The sequence below is a fragment of the Acromyrmex echinatior genome, chromosome 17, assembly GCF_024713525.1.
Source record: "Acromyrmex echinatior isolate Ae372 chromosome 17, ASM2471352v2, whole genome shotgun sequence".
Taxonomy (NCBI): Eukaryota; Metazoa; Arthropoda; class Insecta; order Hymenoptera; family Formicidae; genus Acromyrmex; species Acromyrmex echinatior.
Genome location: NC_141868.1, coordinates 3,577,441 through 3,594,268, shown reverse-complemented (window position 1 = coordinate 3,594,268; position 16,828 = coordinate 3,577,441). Strand labels below are relative to the sequence as shown.

At 35.2% G+C, this 16,828-nt stretch overlaps 2 protein-coding genes and 2 long non-coding RNA genes across 10 annotated transcripts in view; 1 reads left to right on the top strand and 3 right to left on the bottom strand.

The window, feature by feature from the left end:
• LOC147906840 (uncharacterized) overlaps positions 1-7,166 on the top strand; it is a 51,315-nt gene extending 44,149 nt beyond the window's left edge. The window contains exon 2 of the long non-coding RNA XR_015548038.1: positions 357-7,166. This is a non-coding gene — a long non-coding RNA (uncharacterized LOC147906840). The remainder of the gene's footprint in view (positions 1-356) is intronic.
• Positions 1-9,172, bottom strand: part of p120ctn (adherens junction protein p120) — a 76,375-nt gene extending 67,203 nt beyond the window's left edge. For 5 of the 6 annotated variants that reach the window (XM_087415245.1, XM_087415246.1, XM_087415247.1 and 2 more), the window contains exon 1: positions 9,083-9,172. The gene's annotated coding sequence lies outside the window, so the exon portion shown is untranslated. The remainder of the gene's footprint in view (positions 1-9,082) is intronic. The other variant, XM_087415250.1, reaches the window with a different exon arrangement.
• A 2,564-nt stretch (positions 9,173-11,736) lies between these two features.
• Positions 11,737-15,746, bottom strand: LOC105149245 (replication factor C subunit 4). 2 transcript variants are annotated; one of them, XM_011061528.2, is made up of 6 exons: positions 15,546-15,746; positions 14,079-14,354; positions 12,961-13,354; positions 12,760-12,873; positions 12,531-12,614; positions 11,737-11,916 (listed from the first exon to the last, which is right to left on the bottom strand). In XM_011061528.2, the coding sequence occupies exons 1-6, from the start codon at positions 15,659-15,661 to the stop codon at positions 11,830-11,832; spliced, it is 1,071 nt and encodes a 356-aa protein (XP_011059830.1). In that variant the 5' UTR covers positions 15,662-15,746; the 3' UTR covers positions 11,737-11,829. The 2 variants fall into 2 exon arrangements, with proteins under 2 accessions (XP_011059830.1, XP_011059831.1); XM_011061529.2 differs by having other exon boundaries at positions 15,530-15,666.
• Positions 14,722-15,522, bottom strand: LOC147906839 (uncharacterized). Its single transcript, XR_015548037.1, has 2 exons — positions 15,282-15,522; positions 14,722-15,206 (listed from the first exon to the last, which is right to left on the bottom strand). It is a non-coding gene; the product is annotated as an uncharacterized LOC147906839 (long non-coding RNA).
• Positions 15,747-16,828: the final 1,082 nt, after the last annotated feature.

The window sequence follows — 16,828 nt, the reverse complement described above, 5'->3', positions numbered from 1 at the left end:
AACATTATACGAAATTGATTTCCCGATTCGTTCTCTTCTACTTCCAACAAAAAAATTTTATAATAGAAGAGACTTTTCGAGAGCGCTACCTGCTTTTATCCGTTTAGATAGGATTAACGCGCATTAATTAACGTAACCGCGATTAGTATTCCTCTCATTTCAAGCGTTGACATTTCGGATAAAGTGCAGCGTGTTTTGAATAAAAATCAGCATAATTCAGAGGGATTAGTGTAGCCGGTGCAGCGACAATCGCCAGTGTAGCGTGTGACACTGACAGCGCTATTTCCGCGGTTAACAATCGTCGCGATCGTCGGCATCCTAGTCATTATGACGTTAAATATGTCGGTTCAATAAAGTCAGTTGCAGGAGAGAGAACGCGCGGAACGTTGGATGTCACTCCGGCCATTAGACAGACTTGTGAAGACTATACATCCCGAAGAAGCTATGGACGAAAAGGAAATTGTATTGCGGGCCAATAGAAAACGTTTTACCGCAAAAAATGTGTCACAATCGTATTTCCTGTACATTATCGTTTCAAGAAATAATTTCGTGTGCGTTTTTATGTATTACAAATTATATAGGTACGTTGTTTGTTTGAATCTATTTATATTTATTTATAAATCGTATCTATATAATTTATAAGTATTACATAATTTAAAATTTATATAAATACTCTATAGCAGGAATGTTCACGTTATTATTTTAAATTATGCATACATATTGTAAATTAATAAATAATTTATATAAATATTCTGTACAGGAATTATTATTTTAAATTAATTAGTTAATCGGTTAAATTAGACTACTTAATTAGACTATTAAATTAATGATTAAGTAACTTTCGTATAACATATACAATGTAATTGTTTCAATTGTTTCACATTTCACAGTTATTCCACATGCCACACAAGTATTGTAAATATAATTATTAACATACAGTTCATTTATATTACATAAATTTCATTTATGTTATAAGATATCATTTATATTTATGTTATATTATATTTACTTGCATAACGTGACAGAACTGCGACGCGAATCAAGCGAACAAATTAATTACGTTAATGGAACGCGACTATCACAGATTTTATGGTTAAAATGGGGAAGAAGTTTTTGCCCGGAATAACGAAAAAGAAACGTCACGTTGTTCTGTTAATTTAAAAGTAAAAAGAAAAAAAAAGAATTACTGTCTCTCGTGGTACAAGAAATTCGGACGAACCTTCGATCGCCGGGAGTAACATAATACTCCAAGAGTGATTCTCAGGAGCGACTAATTACGTTAATTAGCAATTAGGCGAGAGGGATGCGCACGGATTACTAGGGCTTTTTACGTGGGTCCGCAATTCCGAATTGCGTCCCGCGAGAGAGACGTAATTCGACCTGAGGAGGGCCGAGATGCCGCTCGCATCCGACGTTTACAGGCTTTATTTTCCGGCACGACGACGTGGTGTCCTCGTCCCTCTTCGTTGGTACACGGTATTCTCGACGGGGCAGTAAGTCACGACGAGGGGATGCGTCGTCGTCCACTCCAAAATTACGCGGACGCGATATTGAGCTGATATCGAGTACTCACACACACACACACACACACACACATACAGGAAGAGGCGGGGTTGACATTGTCTCGCGAATGATGAACAGTAGGCGGTCGTGGAGTTGTTGCGAGTCGGGGAAAAGTCGGGGAAATTGAAAGCGATCCGGGCCGAAGGGAAGCTGCGGTGAGTTTCCACTTTGATGATTGGCAGCAACGCGATAGTAGATCGGCGATATAATTACTGATGTCTGAACATTATCGAGCTTTTCGACCTCTAGTGTCATCAATCAAACACGCGAGTGGAATTGTAAATTGAAGAAAGTATAATTAATTTTTGAATAGAGTATATTGAAAATTTTATATCGAATTTATTTTTTAACAGAGTAATGAAACATGAAATGTAATAGGTACATGAATTAAGAATTAGGAGAGAAAATAATATGGAAAGTGTAGCAAGATATTGGATTACTAGCGTACGCATATTATCCATTTGCATTTTATATTTTACTTCTTATTTTGGAAGATATTACATGCGAAAACATTTCCACATACTGGGTGTTTCTTAAATACTGCGCAATATTTTAATTAGTTATAAAAAGGAATGAGGACAAGTAGGATTTAAAAAGTGTGATATTTTACTGTTAGATATTAAAGAAGCAATGATAACTCAATTTTTTTAAGTTAAAAAAAGTACAAATTATTTCTATGTATTGATATGTCAAAATGTAAATGAATCCACTATGGTTGAATTATTTAATTTCAAAAGAAACAACCTCATAAATTTTTTTAAATCAATTTTTAAAATATTAAAACAGTAAATAAATAAATTAAAATTAATGAATTAAATTTTATTTAACTGTATTATTCTAATTAAATTATACTAAATAAAAACAATGGCGACTTTTAGAAATGAATAAAATAATTTAAATTGGATATAATTATGAATTTAACAGTGTAGGTACGTAGTAATTTATAGTAACAATGAAGAAGTAAAAATATATTCACTTCTTCATTATACATCTAAGAAGCGATCGAACGTTTCAACTTAATTTTAAACCATCCTTAATAATTTAGTTATTCTACTATAACGATAAAATTTTACTATATAATCGACATATCATTTTTGTACTTGAAATATTCGATCGATTCTTACATATGTAATTAAAAAGTAAATATATTTGTCACTACAAATTCTTATACACTAAATATCGCGTTTTTTATGCTTGCTCTTATGAACATTCCTTTTTATAGTTTTAATTAAAAGTTTTAATGTTTTTTTATTTAGTATATTAATATTTAATTTTTATTTAGTATATTAATAAAAGAGTTGGTTTTTAAAATCATTTTTTTCATGAAGAAAAGCTGATATGAATATATGATTTGACACAGACTTTGTTTCAGGATATTAAACATTTTATAAAGTTCTACATTATCGTTTTTTCTTAATAGCTTCTAAATGAAGAACATTTTTTTAAAGCTCGGAGCAGCAAATAGGCAGGATATTGCCTTCATTTTTTACTTGTAGTCACCGTTTTGTAAAAATCAGTGATATGAAAACGTGGTTTAGGTAATACTGTGCCGTCCCAAACTTGTACGTCAATGGATCAATTGAATCAAATCCTTTGGAAAATAAAAAATGAAGGTAATATCCTGTCTTTGAAACGAAGTCTTGAGATCATTTGTTCAGAAGAACTTTTCTTTATAAAATGACATCAGAACCAACTTCTAAAATATTCGACAATGTTTAAGAAGCAGCGCCACTATACCGTCACCTGAGTTATTTTTTATTATCTTTTTTCTTTTTGACTAGAAAGTCAGTATCGTTCAAAATGGTCACTATAGTGACCTTTTCTTCCTGAGCTGACATAAAATTTGTAAAACAAATGTTTTCATATTTTAGCTGCCCCGTGTAACAATTGCTCACTGTTGTTCACTAATGGCCTTAATTGCTCTGAAAATTTGCTAAAAAATATTAAGCTAAACGTAGCAGTTAGTGAACATAACCTAATTGTTGGACAAAATGACAAAAGTTTTATATTAAGCTTTTAATGATTATGTGACTCTAAATTCGTTATTATTATTTTTTTTATAAACAATGAGTTTATTTAAAGTTGCGTATCATTAAAAGATTAATATTTAATCTTTATGTCATTTCATCCAATAAATAGGTCATGTCTACTGATATATTTACCTTACTTTTAGTTATCATTTTAATACTCGAAAAGTTACTTTTTCTGTCAAAAAGCAGGCAAAAGGTATTTCATTTTTTTTGGTGTAATGACAGTGCTGTGTACATGGAAAGAATAGTTTTACTAAAATATCAAAAAATTTGACTTGATACAAATTTGAAAACAATTTCTGACAATGATTAAGATTCCTACGTAATTATTATGGTCCAACAAAATTATTTTCAAATCTGTATCTTATAGCTACATTTGTAGATACTTCAGCAAAACCGTTCTCCTTTTCGTGTAAATAAATGAAGTGTCAAGTTGCGAGAAAAGGAAAGATTCGCTGGTCCTGGAAATCGGAAAAACTTCACGTGGCCCTTATATCTGAGTTTTAACATTTTAGTAAACAGGATTGAAACAGGATTTATATAGTATGTTTCATATATTCCAAGAAATCTATTTGTTGGATTTCTCTCGGGTCTCCTGCGGATGACCTTTCGGCGAAATTTTTGATCTGTGTGCCGGCGGATTTTCAAATCCGAAAAGAGGATCTGAAATCCCGCATGGCCGCACGGCGCCGGCGACGTCGGTGACGGCGATGATGGCGGTGGCTCGCTCTAATTTTCTATTTCCGGCTTGTACTGCTCTCAGCGCGACCGCGGCTTAATTAGAAGTACGAAAAGTGGAAAGCAGTCTAGAGGGATAAAGAGATAGAGTGAGACAGGGGGTGGAAAGGGGAGGAATGGGAATTCCTTACGCGCGCGAGCCTCCGCTCTCTTCTCGAGATAAGAGATACTAACTTTCGAGCTTTATCGCGGCGCGCCTGGTCTGGACTTGCTCTCGGGGATAAATACGCTTGGCTTCGTTATCGATCCCCCGCCCGACGACGCCCGGTCTGATAACGCGGAAGACGAACTTCGTTTTCCGTGGATTCTTACGATTGTCGTTTCCGTTGCCGCGACTCTTTTTGCAAACCGAGCGCTGAGCGCGACCGAAGGAACCGAGGCTACACTGACGTCAATTGAATTAAATTGTACAAGAGGATACCGTATGTTTATAATTGAATTAAACGGAATTAATAAACTCGCAAATCGCGATTCTTTTATTGCATATCCCCTATAAATGATTTGTATAAATCGATTGTCGTTTGACGATTTTAACTGGCCGGGATTAAAGTCGACTATATAAAACACGAAGATATACGATCCGAAATTTTTTAGGAACTACTCACGATTTTAGAAATCATTGTTCTGTATTGTAACTTCGTATCTTAAGAGTCAATCTAATCAGTAAATGTAACTGACTTGATACCTGAGACACTTGTCTTCTGAACACAAAACATTTCGATAAAGAGAGACTTCGAGGACATGGTTCTTTAGACCCTATATATTTTATGGTTCTCGAATTTCGAATCGAATTGTATGCCAAAAGATGTTATGCTCAACTTAAATTTTTACTGAAATTAAATTCCATCATATAGCATCGTTTGGCCCCGATTCGAAATTCGAGAATCACAAAATGAGCTAAATTTGGATTTATCCTTTTCTTTTCTTATTCTGCTATTAATTATTTAATTTTATTTTATAATTTTAGTCGTAAAATAGGGTAAATTAATAAATCACTAGCCTTTTTAATTTATCTCGAAAACATTAATATTTAAAAATATGTATTTATTCAAAATATCCGACTAAAATATATAACTCCATTTGTATATTTATATTTTACAAGTCTTATTTTTTATTGATCCTTTTTAATTTTGGATAAAAACATAATTAAATCTATATTGCAACAAGAATAACAATGAAGAATCAAATTAAACGAGCAAACGCAGGAGAAAAATTGATAACATTTTATTCATGTAAATTAATAAAATTAATTCCCATAATATTTCGAACTTGGTCATCTCTATTGTATAGACATATTTGTTATATTTATTAACTGTTAAGTCTTTTGTTAATTACACTGAGAAAAATATCCAGATTAAATCAACAAAGGGATCCAACAAGAATGACATTTTGGCAAGACCAAACAGAATTTCTGGTTATGACAATCAGAAATTCTGTTTGGTTTCAACAAAGTGTCATTCTTGTTTGGCTCTTTTGCCCGTTTAATCAGACTATTTTTTTTCAGTGCATGAATGTCATTCTCATGCAGGATTATGCCGCGAGGGAAATTATTACAGTCATAATTATTACAAATATAGCTTATAATTTTAGTTAAAAGTAGAAATTCTATGACAAAATCTGGCTGCGAGATGAACTTTTCATTAGTGGCTGTTTTTGTCAATTTTAGTACCAATTTTACCTAAGCTAAAATTAATAAAATAATATCAGTTAGAACAAGACAGCACACATAAAAAAGACAATATGTACGGGATGTTTCAAATTTCACGCGACACTTAACAGCAGATTTCTGAGATCATTTCGAGATGAAAATGCTAATATCAAAACGTCGACGCTACAATAGTTTTTAAATAGAAATAGTTTTTACAATAGTTTTTAAAGTTAGCCAATTAAAGTTAACCAATTAAACTATTCGAAATTCGCGCGCTCAAGCATGGCACAGTAAAGAACAATACAGTTGTACAGTGTAAAGATGATTAGAAGAAAGGATATTATAGAATAAAATTGATGCTTAAAAATATCTTCACTATTGTGCAATGTGCCATGCTTGAGCGCGCCAATTTTGGACAGTTCTGTTGGCTAACTTTGAACTCTTCTTAACTATACGCTCGACATTTTGATATTAGGATTTTCTGTCCTGAAATCTCAAGAATCTATTAACGGGTATCACGCAAAGTCTGAGACACTCTCTATACCCTTCTTGTTTACTTTTGGTTTGATAAAAGTGCTCGTGGTCGCAGCCTCTGTTATATCCTACAAGAGACACAATATTTCTAGAATATTATACGAATATTAAAAAGATAAATATAATATTCATATAACATTTTAGAAATATTGTGTGCTTATAGGTCTCTAATAAAAGATATAACTCATTCGGTCTTCCGTAGACAACAGTCGATTATATTATAATTCATACATGTCGATATCACTATCGTAGATCTAATTCGAGAATGATAACGTCAGGAGTTCAAAGACCTATCTCCTTGCCTCACAAGTCGATCAGGGACGATGAATAGCTTCATTAGTACAACATAATTATAATTAATCGGATTGCCCACCACGATTGGTCGAACCCGCTTAAACGGATAATGCAAATTATGTCCGAGTCTCACGATAATCATTCACGGGGTAACACGCGGTATACCGAGGTCGCGACAGCGTGAAAATCCACGTGAATAATCAATCGACGAGTATGACTATTTTCGAAACACTCGTATGTTCTAGTTTCGTTTTATAACTGAAAAGGGGATTCGGGGCGACCGATTGCAAGTAAAATGCTGTGTATGTGTGTGAGAGAAAGAGAGAGAGAGAGAGAGAGAGAGAGAGAGAGAGAGAGAGAGAGAGGAAAAAAAGGTACTACGAACTCCAGATTTAATGTTGCACGATAGATCCTTATTTAACTTGGGAGAACTCAAAAGCCAAAGCTCAGGAGTGATCGAGGCGTTTAGAGACCTGAATATCTGCAAAATCGAAGACAGAAAAAGGATACGAAACGGATGTAAGATCTTAAATATGTAAGAATTCGAAGGGATTCAAGTTTAAGAAACGAGAGGATTCTACCGTATAACATTTAAGATTTAAGGGTGTCTTAAAGAAAATTCAACGATTCAGAAATATTGTAAATTTAAATAAAGCGAAAGAGGATTAATGAGCCGAGTAAATTCTTAATTCTAATAGATATTATATACGATTGAAAGTCACAAAGTTAACAAACATTTCGACTTTTACTGCGATCATCTTCAGTGTTATAATAAAAGAAATTAAACCTGTTATTATATATAATAAGCAATATCTAATCCCTCTTTCATTTTATTGAATTTTCAATCTTATGAGTCTATAAAAAATCTTTGCAATTATCATTTTAATTATAATTTTAATAGGGATGAAAGGATTTTTATATTTTTCTCTCACAACGAATTCTAATAAAATTTTGTTAATTAAATAAATTAAATAAGTAAAGAAACTCCAAATACGGTTGGAGTTATAACTGGTCTAGTAACAGGCCTAATAATGTTTCTATATGGATATTTAAATACATTCCCCAGAGTTCTTCAAACGTTCGTGCCAAACCCAGCCTTGAAAATGCAGTCCTAAATTAAAGCTAGAAATAATAATACCACATATTAAATTGTCAATTTAATTTGTTAATTAAAATTTAATGATAAAATTTAAGATATTTAAGTGATCCAAAGATACTAGGATTAAAATTTGCATATTAAATATATACGATGATATTTTTCCCCCCCTTGTTAAGTCTCCCTTGTAAAAGTTTCTTCAAAGTGTATCAAAATCCGATCAAATTAAAAACTAGGCAAAGTTAAAGGCTGGATAAAAGTCCCATTTGCATTCCCGAAGTTTGATCCTTGAAGGTGGCTCTTCATTATTAAACGCAAAGCGGCGAGTTCCGCGTTGCTCGATAAATTGAGGAGAGACCGGCCGGCCACGCTAAGAGCACCACGCGGCGGCCGCAGGTTCAAAGAGAATACGCGAACAGGACACTCGGTATATATCCTGCGGGTCTCTCGAGAGACCTAGAATCCGAATGTATGGCCAATCGTGCGAGCTTTCGGAGCTACTATTAGGTACTCCTCGACGCGTATCTTACGAATATGCATAAGATATACTACGTATATACTACTAATATCTTGCGTATATTAGTAGTATATACGCGGTATATCTTACGTATATTGGTATCTTAAGTCCGCTCTACGTAGCACGCAGAATGAAGGTCGCAAGAGTCGCAAGACTAGAAACTAACCTAAATTTTAATTATAATAGGTTGCAGGATGCAGGAAGGTGGGTAAACTTCAATTTCCGCGGCCTGCGACCTATTATAATGTAAAATATGTTTTATTTGCGACCTGCAACCTGCGTTCTGCGTAGATCTGGCTTTATTTTTATTTATTTCATCACGATAAACGGTGAGGCGCCAGCGAGACTGCTATTCTGAGCCTACCTGAGGATGCATGCTAGTACAGAACAAAAAATTATTGTTACAAGCATGATGATAATACAACCTATGTATTAGACTTTGATAGGGAAACGAATAAGCGTATATTAGAATACTCCATCATGTATTGTAATCAATTTATATATATATATATATATTAATAATATATATAGTATATCTTACCAGTAGATACATAGTATATATATATATCGGTACTATATGCAGAAAATACACTGCGATGTACGTATATACTATTAATATACGTGGGATATACTCGCGAGCTAAATTGTCTCTCCCGACTTACCTTTTCTACGACTCGCTACTCCGCTCGCGACGTATCCCGTCACATTCCACGTATCAGCCGTGACACCCGTTACTGCCGCAGGTAATGCGATCCGCCTCGTGACTGCCGTCGTTGTTGTCGAGTGATCCCGCAAGCCTGCCGGTACCATCCACGCCTTTATCCACAGCCGGAACGCGTTATCACGTATATTGGGGACGGGGACGGCCGAGTCGGGACGATTTGATCGAAGAAAGGGACACGCGAGTTTGTCAAATCTCCTTTCGCGATCCTCGCGATCTAACGAAGCGACCGGCACGAGGTCCTGTCAGGCCACGCGCTTCCTCAGGACCTCGATGCGCACATGGAGGCGCACCGGCTGTACCGTTTTGAGTCCTCTTACTCCGGGTAATCCTTCGAAACGGACGATCCTTCGAATGTATTGAAATTCCACTGAATCGAGAAGACCAAGCGATTAACGCTGCCTACCTCCCCTGTCCTTTTTTCGCAGAGACGGGACGACGGGTGGAGGACCGTCAGGATCGCGCAGGATGCGACAGGATGCACCGCCGCGCCGAGGCATGCACCGCAACTAGCCGCCCGCTTCGCCGGTCGGATCTCCCCTCAGGGCGCCGAACATCTCTCGCGGGAAGCTGCGGCTCGCAGAACGTCTTCCTCTTCTGCCCTCCTTCGTTTTAGCGTCCTTGCGACGGGAACATATCTGCGATCCTCCTCCAAGTGTCCCACCGCTCGCGTTTAATATTTCTTCTTAATGTACCTCCGCGAGATCCCCGGAGTAAAATGGACCTCCGTTAAAGGGACGGTAGACCTCGTAGAGCCAGAGCGATGTGGACCTTCGTGGATCACAACGAGACCGAGTCGTTTTGAGGTGAGTCGTGGAACGTCAGGAAGTGTCACGAGGATCCAACAGAAATCGGCCTCCTGCTGCTGGTCCTGTTCGCCGAGGAACGCGGTCAGCACGCCTTTCTCGCGAGTAGTTCTCTCACTCTCTCTCTCTCTCTCTTTCTCCCTCTATGCCTCTCTCTCTTTCTCTCCTTTCTCTCCGGAAGTCACGACCTCTACGCCAGCGGGCGAGAGAAAGAGAGGGAGAGATATCGCTGAGGAGAGAAACGACGTGAATCCTCCGAAACGTAGTTACTCCAAAACGTTACTCCAAAGTGAAGGACGATGCTGCAGCGTCGTCGTCGTCGTCGTCGTTCACGCCCCCGTTCCCCTTTCTTTCACGACGCGACACCGACCACGGGGACGCCGTTCGCACGGGAGGGGGAGGCGGTGTCGGCGGCGACCTTCCACCACTCGCGGAATAACAATGATCCACCCGCGTTATCGGGAACGTGGAGACGTGGCTCCGTCGTGTCGTGGAACGAGGCTAGACAGCCGCTCTAGAGGCACAGAGTACGACGATCGGAGGAGGGGGGGGGGGGAGGGGGGAGAGGGCGGAGAGCAAGAGCGAGAGAGCGTTAGAGCCGTTTTCTTTCGGAGCGAAAAGGGAATCCGAACTGCTCGCGCGACGCGACGGTACCCACGAAAATGACGCACGTGCGGCTGAACGCTGCCACCGGCTTTCCGAACACGTAAATGCGCACGTTGTCCGTCTTTTTTTTTAAGCCCTTCACGAACGACACGTCTCCGAAGAGAGCGAGCGGCGACGGCGGCGGTCTCGCGGCTCTCGCCTCCTTCCTCGCCAACGCCTACACGATACACATTGCACGCAGTAGCAACGACGCCCCTACACGCCGAGCGTCAGTGGTGCTCAACGAACGGCGTCGGCGCCGAGACGCTGAGAGCCCCGTTCCCACCGACGCCGGAATGAGTTTTCTTCGTGTAATTGAGGACGTTTCTTTTTCTACACGTTCGGAATTTTTGTTAGAGTTTATTATTATTTGTATTCGACACTTCGATCGTTCGTGATGACGCTTTGTTTTTTTTTGAAGTCTGGAAAATTAAATTCGAAGCGAAGTATAGGGATACTTTAGATGCGCGTTTGTGAGATTGGTCAGCATCAAGCTCCTAGATTTTCTAGTAAATGTGGCGCTACTGTGTCTAGTTTATTTTTAGACATATATATCTCTAGATAAAAAATATCTAGACGTGCTAGTTATATTTTATATCTTGGTGTTTTTATTCCTTAGCTAGCTAGGAACTTTAAAGCTTATCAAGAGACTTCTGTCGGAAACGGATTTTTTTTAATACTGAAATTATACTAAAATATTGAGAAACTCGCAATGTAATCGTGATATTCGTAAGCAAAGATTTTTCTAGAGCAATTTGAAAAAAAAAAAAAATCGTTCTGATATTTGCACTAAAGTGCAGTTGAGGTGTAGATTTTATTTATTACATCTAAGAATTAAATTGCAAAATTTGTGTACTCTGTACGAACTTTCGTTACTTCGTAAAACATGAGGCAGAAGTCTCATGACAAAATATTTCTAAGAGAAAAATGTGATAAAATGCAGATATGTATCTGCACTACAAATAAGGTGTAGATGAGTTGATCCGCCAATCCTTAAAAGCTTACAGTTATTTTCCTTAGAACTTCCAATTCTAAAATATTTAAAAAAATTTTGTTTGCACATTTTTAACAATCTTAATTATTCTTTACATTGATATACCTAAAGATTATAAAAGGTCAATAAATCATAAAATAACGTGAACAATTCTATGAAAATATATAAAATTTTTTATAGTACTTACATAACGTAAACCTACGAATATAAATATATTACATAAAGGAAAATTAATTTTTCTTATCATTTGCAAGCCATCAAGGTAGTAGAAAACACATTTAACAGTTGTATATATTCATCGCTTCCTTCTGTTAACCTGAAATCACATTCCTAAAAAAAAAAATTTTTCTTTATTTACATTGCGGTTTATATGAATGGCTCAACTATTCTATCCAGAATTTTCAAATTCTCCAAAAGATGCCAAATTTCCTACAACTGTTGAATCTCTCATAACAGTAGAGTTCCTTCTGCTATAGAGTGAGACTGATCCGAGATGTATTATATTACTAGTTATAGAATAGCGGCGAACATGGAAAAAGTTAATTTACTGCAAGCTAAAGTAGAGCTATGTCAAGTTTCGACTAAAGAAGTGATTAATCTTTTAGAAATTTTACTACGTTTACAAACTCAATTTGTTGACAACACACTTTTCAATTTTATTGTATGAGTGGTGTATAAAAGTCAGGAATATATTTAAAAGGAGATCGGTGATCTTTGCCGAACAATTCGGCAGTCCAAAGATTTTTATTCTATAAGGATAGGCGTCACAGCCAAAACGTTGAGAGAAATATGAGCATATGAAGATGGAATACTCAGAAAAAAGAAATCTAAATTGGAATTAAACATATACTGTTTCGCCATTACTGAAATTCTAGACAGAAATTGAATTACCCTTGTATTATTTTTTTTTATGTGTATACACATTTATATAAAAAGCCACTTACACCAAGCACGTCGCCAATTATCGCCTTTTGTTTGTCAGTTAATTCATCGGAGAAAATAATTCTCTCGTTTAATTGTTCAATTACCTAAAATATAACATAAATAAAATTAAACAAAATTGACTTAAGCAATATGCATGATAAAATTATTTATTTATACTTTTCTGCTATCATTATTTAACATTTTTTAATTTTTTTATATCTAAAATGGCGAAAATAATTAAGACAATACCTTTGCTCCTGGATATCCTTCCAGCAGCAAATTTTCAAGTGACTTCTGGACATTAATGTAATTCCCTTTTTTACAAGCCTCCCACAGTATATTAATTTGTTCATCGGGAATTAACTAAAGTAATAAATGCATAATTCGCAATTACTCAGTCTTGTCATATAAAACTTCTATTCTCTAATTTTTATAGGAATATATATTTACTCCAATAACGTCGAGTGCATCATCTGCGGTGATCTCATAGTCTTTTCCCTTCAATCGCGTGATCGATTGTAAACACATGACAGCCTGTCTTAAATCACCACCTGATGCTTCAACGATTTTTTCTAAGACGCTTTTATCGGCTTTTAGGTTTTCTTCATTGCATATGTACTCGAGCCTGGCAATACTCTTTTCATCGCTCAGCGGTTTAAATCGAAATTTCGTACAGCGCGACGCTATCGGCTTGATGATTCGCGACAGGTAATTGCACACTAAACAAAAGCGCGTACTGTGCGACTCTTTCTCCATAATTCGACGAAGGGCTGTTTGCGCGGCACCAGTCATACTATCTGCCTCGTCTAGGATGATAATCTTGAATGGTGGACATTTCTTTCCGCTGTAAATATAAAAAATTAGTGTTATTCTTATATTTTATTATTTTATTTTTATCAATTTTAATTGAATAAAAATTATATTATGCCTCAGATTTGCACTTTTGATCATAAACTGCAATACAGAGCGCGAGATGTTCAAATAAGATGATCAACTCTCAAATATTCACATCAAATTAATTTTACATTCGTCAATAATAAAATAATTTTGTCAATAATAAAAAATATAAAAAATTTACAATGTAATTAAAAAAAGGAAGGTCACATCAAAACGCATATTGATGCTCAATAATATTTTTTTTGTTAATCTTACAATTTCTATTATAGTTTGAATAAACGCGCTGATTAATCACCAATTATTTTTTCCGCAACTTCCGCGAATATTTGAAAATTGAAGTTGTTTGCTCATGTGTCTCAGAAGTTCACTAATCTTGTAGTTCTTTCTGCAATTATGAGCATTTTTTTTATCTTGTTGCTAATAAAAGATATTAAAATACTTCATTAATTCTCCTTGATCACAACAAAGTGCCTTTTTCTGAACAATCTTTTGCACTGAATGGTTCTGCAGTCATCAGACCTTTTACTAGTTCATCATTGGCATTAGTCATTTAATCAAATAATTGTTTATGTTATTACTTCATGCACAATTCATTATTGTGAGTTTTTACAAAGATAGATTTACAAAAAGCCATTATGGCTTTAGATCAAGAAAAGTTTGCTTAAACTTACTCTGGTCCGTTAGGATTAGCTCTGCGCAACGCAAAGGATTTGATCTTTTCTCTTACAACCTGAATACCTCTGTCATCAGAAGCATTCAGTTCTAATATCCTGTCCTTGTACATGCTACCAAACATCTGCCTCGCGGCTGCATGGATGATGCTAGTCTTGCCTGTACCTGGTGGTCCGTAAAACAGCATATTGGGAAAATCTCCATGTTCCATTGCCTGCCGTATCACGTTCACCACCTCTGTTTGTTCCACAATATCGTTGACATTTTTCGGTCGGCTTTGAACAAAATATGAATAAAATGAAAACATTTATCCCTAATTCTTTTCATTTTCTTAAAAGAAAAATCATAATTTCTAGATAAAAATATCTAGATAAAAGAAAAGAATGAAATATAACCTTCTGGAACTAAAGTCAAAATCTATAACACAGTTATTGATACTGGATCTGTGAAACAGCCTTGGGTAAAAATATTAGGCATTATTAATTGTAACTTACAAATCATTTAAAATTTTAGCTCAAAAATTGATTTGACATTGCTTTGAATTATCCTTTGTTTGTTTTAAACTTGTATATATTGCCAGTAATCTATACTTGACAATAAATAAAGAATTTTAAATAAATGAAAAAATATAAGTGCCTAATATTTTTGGACAAAGCTGTACTTAATATACATTAACTAAAATGCACTAATTAAGTTCAAGGAAATTATATAATTCATATAAAAAGAATTTATTTGAATATTAAGGTTATTTTATATTTCAATTTAAATTTGTAACAAAGAATATCATTGAGTGAGTCTAAGATTTATCCTTAACTCCGAAGGAATATAATTTGAGTCCATAGACATCTGGAATCGTTCAGAAGACATAGGAACATTCTCTGAATATCTTTAGGATGTCCCTTGGAAATCTATGCTGTAGGGGATCCATCTAGACAAATTTGCATAATTGTGTAATCATATATAAAGAAAATGATTCAATCGTAGTTCTCTCATGGACTTAGTAAAATGCAACTGGATAATTTTCTTTATGTATATATTTATACAATTGTGAAAATTTATCTGAATAAGCCTACGAACGCATCCAGATACATCACCAGTTCCGGAAGGTTAATAGCAATACTGGTATTCTGTAATTTTTAATATCAATGTTGATATGATTATATAATATTACCGTTGTACAGATGTTATATATGGTTAAAAACCTGCACAAAAATAATAGTTAGGACCATGGCAGTAAAAAAAACTTCGAGCAGTAAAACGTAAGCAGTAAACTAAATGATCAATCTTAGTAGAAACCATAATATAAACAGTGAAAAATCTAACATGTTGCTTTCTTTACTGTTTATGCTCTATCTTACTGCTCAAGTTTTTCTGACCCTTACAGAATCTCAGTGTGGAATGTCTCTATCTGCGTAAAAGGGTCGAGAGGTTATAAATATATTAATCTTGCCTTAGCGCGCACTCACTATTTTTCCACCCATGGCGTCAGGTCCTTCTTGTTGTCCTTGGCTTGAGAGGTCGATGGTTTCTTCACCTCCGCTGCCGGAGCACCCAGTTTTCCGGTTTTCAGGAAAGCGTGCATTTTTAATTCCAAGTACAACTGCGCACCGGCTTTCTACGCTTTTTCCCGCCTATTCATCGCCATCTAGCTTTAAGACCTGCGCACAATGAAAGGAACAGAGAACAGAGAACAAAGAATAAAGGCTTATAGAGAATAACGAGCCAATCAGAGCTCTAATGTGTAAGTTCGATATTATATCCTAAAGCTCTGATTAGACGGCTCGTTATTCTGTTGCCTATTGTGTTTAAGCCTTAAGAATTTCAACCTCTACTATCAATATCAATGTCCTATCACCAATCACCTCAACTATCAGTAATCATGTATTGTGGAATACTTGAAATTCTTATTCTCTGTTCCCTGTTTCCTATTCCTTTTATTGTGCGCAGCTCCTTAAACTGAAAGTGATTAGGAACTGATTATATTGTACTAATTTTATGATTTATTAATTTAGTAGACGCATTTATAACTTAATAATACTCTTGTAATCCTGAATGTATTTTTATTTATTTATAGGAATTGCATATCTCTATGCCTTTCAATCTAAAAATAATATTAGTTTTTTTCTGTGCATTGTGAATACTGTTCAATTCAAAATTTTGAATAGGAAATGCAGTTTTTCAATCCATTTGCATCCAATTGAATCTAATTGAATCCAATTAAATCTAATTAAATCAAAAAAAAAAGTATTCGCTATTATATAAAAATACGCATTCAGATAGAAAAAAATTTCAATCCATTTTAATCCATTCTTGTTGGCTGGGATGGAATCATTTTATGATATCGCTTTTTCTGCCAAAAAATTTATTCTAAGACTTGACATATAAATAAAAAATGTATTTCACTAAAAGATAATATTAAATAAATGTCGTATTATACTATATATTTCTCAATTCTCTATATTAATTTCTATTATATAATCTATTACAATGTTAAATGAATTATTAATGGGACTAGAAGTATAATTAGAAAAAGTAAATAGAACTCGAAACGTAAGATCATTTAACAACATCTTGAACAACAAATTGAGATATTTGTCTGTATTCATAGTCAAGCCATATATTTAAGGCTTCCTTAAATTTATCTTCAGATGCTTAATAGTCAATCAAAGTCTGATTATGAATACGGACAATAATGTTGGAACATCAAAAATTATACTCTATATAATTACGAATTGCGAATAATAACTAC

Excerpts from the sequence above, each read along its gene's own strand:
- LOC105149245 (XM_011061528.2), bottom strand. The coding sequence starts at position 15,661 with ATGCACGCTTTCCTGAAAACCGGAAAACTGGGTGCTCCGGCAGCGGAG. Across the intron at positions 14,355-15,545 it reads ACGCCATGGGTGGAAAAATA|CCGACCGAAAAATGTCAACG; the intron begins GTGAGTGCGCGC and ends TTTTGTTCAAAG. Across the intron at positions 12,615-12,759 it reads AAGGATATCCAGGAGCAAAG|GTAATTGAACAATTAAACGA; the intron begins GTATTGTCTTAA and ends GTTATATTTTAG.